At 38.9% G+C, this 6,852-nt stretch overlaps 1 protein-coding gene across 3 annotated transcripts; it reads left to right on the top strand.

Moving 5' to 3' along the window:
- The first annotated feature begins 3,100 nt into the window (after positions 1-3,100).
- LOC309712900 (uncharacterized protein) lies at positions 3,101-4,813 on the top strand. 3 transcript variants are annotated; one of them, XM_082544087.1, is made up of 6 exons: positions 3,101-3,174; positions 3,289-3,597; positions 3,786-4,121; positions 4,309-4,431; positions 4,524-4,579; positions 4,665-4,813. In XM_082544087.1, exons 1-6 carry the CDS (start codon positions 3,132-3,134, stop codon positions 4,785-4,787), a joined length of 990 nt encoding a protein of 329 aa, XP_082400213.1. In that variant the 5' UTR covers positions 3,101-3,131; the 3' UTR covers positions 4,788-4,813. The 3 variants fall into 3 exon arrangements, with proteins under 3 accessions (XP_082400213.1, XP_082400212.1, XP_082400211.1); XM_082544086.1 differs by having other exon boundaries at positions 4,306-4,431; XM_082544085.1 differs by having other exon boundaries at positions 3,786-4,133.
- The last annotated feature ends 2,039 nt before the right edge of the window (positions 4,814-6,852 follow it).

Here is a 6,852-nt window from a genome sequence, read left to right as displayed (position 1 = left end):
TTCCCAAGTCAAAGTCTTTCTTACAAACCTGTTACAAAAAAAACTTTGAAACCACTGGTGTCTTTTTTACCAATATATATCACAAAGTAATGCAGTTGCATGCAACAGTCATGCAACTGCATTACTAGGTCACTGATTATTAATTTTGACAAGCTGCCTGATAGGTTTGTAGCTTGAACCCATCCGCTGGAACGTTGAAGACAATATAATTACACTGCTAAGCAAGACACAAGTAGGCAAACTTCTTCATGGTACTCGTGCACGGGAGAGAACCGGACAAACGCCGTTCCTTCGCTTGACCCCAGTAGCTCTCTCCGTCCTCCCGTAACACTGTCTTTTTATTGAGGTTACATGAATATGCATAGGTTCATTAACATACGACGTCTACATACAAACAAAGAGTACCTTGCCTGTGTGTGTGTGTGTGTGTGTGTGTGTGTGTGTGTGTGTGTGTGTGTGTGTGTGTTGCTGATCAAAGGGTCAAACATCCTTGGTCAGGAAGAGGGTAGCCTCCCCCTCACCCTAGATGGTTCATCCTAGATAACACGGTGAGGAAGTCCTGCAGTTCATCTAAACAAAAAGCACTTAGACTAGAACAGACGTAGCTACGTTAATCCTACCATAAAACAATAAAACACGGTATGACCTCTCATGCTCCCAAAGTGCTGTCTAATACACACAAAGTTTGCAGACTATCAAGGATCAAAACCTCTACCAATCTACAACTAATTACAAAACTCTAAGCATATATAAGTAAATATTTCTAAGCATAAATGACAATCAACAATACAAATCTAACACTGCCCATCCATATTTGTGCTAAGCAAAGCATAGCCAGTTCTTTGGCAATAATTAAAACATTGCCACAGAGACCAGTGAAGAATGTGACAAGGAGATGTTTTCTTTCCTGTTCTACCTCCTTGATGCTCTTGTAAGCTGTTTGTTATGCTATGAATTGATAAAACGGTACTGCAGGCTCAGCTTCCTGAGATTAAAGAAAAGAAAAGTCGCTTTTCTATTCACACCTTTATTTGAAAGCCCAACCACAGAAATGCTTAAGTTTTCATGTATTGCAAGACAATGAAGACTATGAATTGTGTTTGTCACACAAAGAAAAGGCAAATTATGCAAAAAAAAATAAGGGAAAATGTATTTTTTGTTTTTACCCCTCAGCTGCAAAAGGCTGATGGGGGTATTGACATTACCCTGCTGTCCAAGCGGGCAATGTGGACACCCAAGTCTGAGAATGCGATAATTCAATAATGAACCAATAGATAACATAGGTGTATCTACTGAAAATTTTGAATGAGTTCAAATGTCGACCTCAACCTCAAGGTCAAAGGTCAAATTATTTTGAAAATCTTGTGAATGCGATGACTCGAGAATGAAGTGATGTAGGATTTTCAAATTAATACTTTAGATTTTTCTACCACAAATCTTGGATGACTTTAAATCTCAGTGACCTTGACCTCAAGGTTGGGGGTCAGGTTTTCTGAAAATGTTGTGAATGCACTTGCAGATAAATAAAAGGGAGACTGCAGTTGCATAAAAGATAATAACTTCTACTGGGCTGCTGGTGTTGAATGTGATGTTTATCCAGGACAGAATAGGGCTGAGCATAGCAGAGCTTGTAGCTGGACATGCAGATCAGTGCAGTTTTCTGGCTGTTCAAAAGAAAGTTGAGCATAGAGTCCAGAGTGTGACTTGCTAATCCAAATGAATAAAGAATCAAATCTGAAGCAGAGCAGCTGAAATGGCTTTCAGGTCTAAGAAGCAGGGGTGAAGAGAGCTGCAGTCTGAGCAGAGTGGACAGTGGATGAGAAATGGCAAGAAGCTTGCTGAAGACGATGCATATGTAAATGAGATGTTAAACTTCCAATTTTTACTTTTGCAATAATTCATTAGACATTACATACTATTCATATTCCATGCCTTCATAATAAGATGCAGGTCAATTTAGACCTGGGCCTTCTTTCAAGTTTTACAGTACTTATTTCTGGAGAAAAATATTTACTATTGCACAATATCTTCTCCTCTTTTATCTACGTCATGAGAACCTTACAGCCATCACAATTTCATGATATTTTATTGAAACTAAAAATGGCAGGAATATTCTGGAATGTTGGAATTTATTGTTTAGGGTTAACCCTTACAACCTAAGATGATCAAGTGGGTGTGAGTGGACCTTGGACTGTGTTTTCTGCACCCACTGAATTGACACGCCCAGTGCTTTTATAAGCTTATGACACCCAACTTCTGATATCTGTTTGAGTTAACTTTGCAGTTAGTTTAGAGTTATCTATTTTAGAATAAATGGATTCTAACTTGTTCATCTATGTTTATTGTCAGCATAGCCATATTTGTCAATTGGGGATTGGACCACCAGGTCCTCCGCCCTTGACTCCTTCCTGATCTACAAAGCACCAGACCCCTAACCATCTCTGCAAGCTGTAGGCCCAGGTTGTGTAGGCCCAGCCAGGCCTCGTGGATTAAGGTCCGGCCATGAGGGTAGTTTATAGATTCTTTTGTTGCCTTACAGTGCAGTGTGGTTGTGGGTGCAGATTTAATGTCTGTGTCAAGGTAACCTCAGACTGGATACATTGTGACCTTTGTATGACCTCTGTTCCTTATAATCACTTGTATGTGATTTTACCATTTCAGTCTTTCAAAGAACATCAAGTACCTGTCTGTGAGGAAACCTGGACAAATGTGGTGGGAACACAGGCAGTTCTTTAAGACAGGGTCTAGTTCCCCCTTGAAGTATGTCAACATTGCACTTGCACCACTGTGTAGATCAGCATAAATGACCTGAAAAAAATGTTTTTTGTACATTTCTTTCCAGGTGATACAATATAAACAAATCTGCTATCTCTTATCTTTCTATAAGTTTCAGTTTGAGAAACCCGCAACAAGAACCAAACATAAGATGACAGAGCCTACGATTGGTGTTGTTTCATGTGCTTAGGTTGGAAAGGTGGTTGATGTTGTTTCCACGACGCAGTGGAATACCAACACAATGAGAAGCCAATCAGGTTCCTCTGAAATAGTTTCCTCCCACTTCATGTGATTATATTTAGACAAATCATTTCACCAGGTTTTTAATACAGCAGTACCAAGAGGAAAGACCAGAAATGAGGAATATATTTTATTTATATCTGATGCTTAGTATTGGACGTAAGTATATGTAGATTGCCTGTACTAAAAATGTCTTACAGTCAGAAAACTTAGAAGAGGATTCGGGTGATTCTGTGTGTTGGATCATACTGACAGGTATGATTTTTTCCTCAGGTGGCTCAGATGAACAGATTTTCAAGACAAAGATTGTTCCTGTTGGAAAGGAGATGAAACTGACGTGCCCCCGTAGAGATGTAGGAACCTTGTTTTGGATTAAGCTTGTTTCTGGAGACTTTGCTAAAATCTTAGGAAGGTCATTTAGCTTTGAGAGTGTTGATCAGCGCATTAGAACTGCAACAGAAACTGGAGCATTTGTTCTGTATATTACAAAAGCACGGCAAAGTGATACAGGAGTTTACTTCTGTATGAAAACAGGAAAACAAGACTTTAAAATTTTGAATGGAATATTCCTGAAAGTTGAAGGTAAGTACACAAGAACGCCTTTAGGTCCTACAAAAATTTGGGACTTTACATAGTTTACTAATTTAAAAAACATGTATAAAGTTTTTGCTTGTGTTTACACATTTATTCATGTGTAAATAAAAGGACTGTTTAAATAATTACATTTGTAATTTGTTTTTTAATAATTGAATGATTGATGTGTTTCTCAGGACCAAAACCAGCTTTCACTACAGCTCCTCCATCTGATCCCGTCCATGAGAAACCTACATTCATGCTGCAGTGTTCAGTCCTCCATGACTGCCAGGATAAAGCATGTCCAGCAGCTGATACTGTGTTTTGTTTGAATGCTAAATCACATAAATTTCACTCCAGTTTGAATCATACTCATACAAATGGTGGAGCTGAATATGAAAAGAACTTGGATGGACTATCAACAACGAAATGCTTCTCCAGCTACTTGAGAAACTTCAGCACCTTTGATTCTCAGACGTATTACTGTGCCACGGCCACATGTGTGGAGCCATTTTCTGAAGATACAACAAAAGGTGATACTGAAGGCGAGTACATCATATTTTTATATAATGGAGAAAATTATAATATTTGTGCATTTGATTTGATTTTAGTTTTGAATCTAATATTAATCTAAACATGATTAATCAAATAACTAAAAAATACTTTTAACAACCATTTTAATAATGTTTAAGGCTAATTATTTTCATTTTGTGTCAGCAGTCAACAGGAACAATACCGTTCTCTATCTTTTATGTGCTGCTTTGGCTATAAGTCTGATTGTTATAGCCTCTCTAATTTATTCAATCAAGAACCTGAAGACGCAACCATATATGGATTGTAATGGTAAGCAGTCACTCATACTGTGCATCAATGTATCAAATAATACTTGCAAAAGTAAACTAATTTCAGTTCTCTGCTTTTATGTGACAATATAGCTGCTGTTGGCCTGCAAACAAATGTCATTGGAAATGGTGGTCAAGAAAATCTGCAGGTAAAGATACATAAAATATAACTCTGAGCTATAAGAATATTTTAATGTCTGTATGTGTAAATATTAATATGTGATGCTTCCTCAGGTGGATGAGGACTCTGTGGTTTATTCTCTAGCAACTTTTAAAAAAGTGAGCAAATCAAGGACAACAGATACAAAACCTGCAGGCTGCATCTACACCGATGCCAGGGCCCTTGTACTGGATTGACATCTATCAAACTCATCAATGTGGATACAAATTGAAGGAAATTGCCTTCCCGGGTTTCCTCCGTGGCGTGAGCGATAAGCAGAGTTCTGTCCTTTCCTTCTAAGATTCCTAATTATTTAAAGTAACACTCAGGTGTGCCATTCAGCGTGTTAGTACGAGCTCGGGAGCAGCTTGGGAGAACAAGAAAACAGAGACTGCTTTAGGTTGCCTTCCCAATCGACTCAAAGGTTTATTTGATACACAGCAGTTTATATAGATGAAAAAAAAGGTTCGTGTGTCAGCTTTCCCAGTTCAAACCGGTACAGACTAAATAAGGAAACGTCTTCCTGCCTTGTGAGCAAAGAAGTATCCTGTGTGTAGTTTATCAGTTCAGCCACAATTTATGATCATCCCAGCAAAATACACTCCTAGACATAAAATACAGAGTTCTTTCATTAGTGAATTCTGAAACAAACCACCTAGCCTTTAACGAGCCTTTTCCAGGAGATAAAGAAAAAGGGAGGATGGGAGTAAGGAAGTGGTCTCATCTCTGTGGTGTTTTCGACCTTGGGGTACCAGCTTGTGAGTCCTACACATTAATTCTTGGGTCACAGAGAAAGAGAAAAACAACTAGTAGTTGGGCCTTATTGAGTAACAGTTTTCCTGTATAAAACAATATCCTGTAAATGCTACTATGGTATCAAAATACCTAACAGTTCCCCTCTTTTATTATTTTTTAAAAATAATAACTCAAATAGAAAGGAAAAATCACAAATGTAATAACATAATATAAAAACAAATCATAAAATGTAATAGTTCACAACCTAATGTTCAATATACACATCAGGAACATCATTGATGACATCTGACACATAATCTGGGTCAATTTGTGCCAATTGCAAATACATTGAAGTAGCTGTACTAGTAGCTATACGGGTTATCATTGAACGTACACAGGGTACCACACAACAGACAATAATCATCAAAAACATGCTGCAACGGTTACAAAGGCTACAATTAGTTCCTTCCATCTTCCAAACGTGTCCTGTAGCCACTTATGTAGCCACTGACCGTGACTTGTATTGGCAATTAGTTCTATCTGCAATGCTTCAAGTTTATTCATAGCTTGTGTGAATGAACCGTTAGGAGCGGTATTATTGGGAATGAAAGTACAGCATACATCAACGGTTACTAAACCACAGGTACCGGTCCAATTAACAGGTAAAGCTAATCTAAGGGTATTATTGCACAACCAATAAGCATGTGGGATTGGTCTGGTCAGGCGCGTGACCATGTGTGATTTAACTAACTCCCCCCAGTCAGTATCATTTAAGACACCGTCTGGGGGAACAATGATCGATTCTCTGCTCGAACTTGAACTGTGTGTGTGTTCCTCCAGATATGATACAACTTCAGCCACAGAGACAGCTAGCCATGTCTCATTACAGCGTGCACCTGGGGAGTCAGAGAAGAATGTATAGTTATCCTTTGTATAATCTATGTGTGTGTCTGGGCCAGTTAACTTTAGTCTGCGCAGACATATCATACTAGTATTAAAATGGAGAGGGATCTGTCCTAAGGGCAGTGAGGGCTTTAACCTATTCTCAGGGCGTTTCATTGGGGCGCAGGTCCCTGCGGTGTCATTAGATAACTTCAATAATTCGCCTAATGGAGTCTCAGGGTTAGTTGGTGTGTGTCTAAGTAGGCAGTCGAGAGGGCTCAGAGTCAACTGTAAAGTGTCTTTAAAGAGAGCATTATCTCCGCCGATTTTCTCTAGTCCCTCAGTGAGGGGGAAACCGGATATGGGGTATCCTACTATTACCTGTTCTGGATTAGCCTTTGAACAGACATAACAGTTACTGTTTCCTAAATCACGAGCGGCTGTTCTGGCATCTTCATACCAGGCGTTAGCTCCTGTTCTAGAGGGTGCATAAAATGGTTTATTAGTGGCGTCTATGTTGCTATTTACTGATTTTAGGGAACGTGAGGAGTGCATTAAGTAGGTGTCTTGCAAAATGGGGCATGAGGTATAGTCAGCAAAATATGACCTGCAGAAATGTGAACATGGTTGCAGTTTACAATACAA

Source organism: Aulonocara stuartgranti (genome assembly GCF_965226115.1).
Source record: "Aulonocara stuartgranti genome assembly, chromosome: 2".
Lineage (NCBI taxonomy): Eukaryota > Metazoa > Chordata > Actinopteri > Cichliformes > Cichlidae > Aulonocara > Aulonocara stuartgranti.
Note: the sequence above shows the minus strand (reverse complement) of the source record. Positions and strands in the feature narration are given on the sequence as shown.

Coding starts and splice junctions, on each gene's coding strand:
- LOC309712900 (XM_082544085.1), top strand. CDS start 3,132: ATGAGGAATATATTTTATTTATATCTGATGCTTAGTATTGGAC. Junction 3,175..3,288: donor TCTGATGCTTAGTATTGGAC/GTAAGTATATGT, acceptor TTTTTTCCTCAG/GTGGCTCAGATGAACAGATT. Junction 4,134..4,308: donor AACAAAAGGTGATACTGAAG/GCGAGTACATCA, acceptor TTGTGTCAGCAG/TCAACAGGAACAATACCGTT.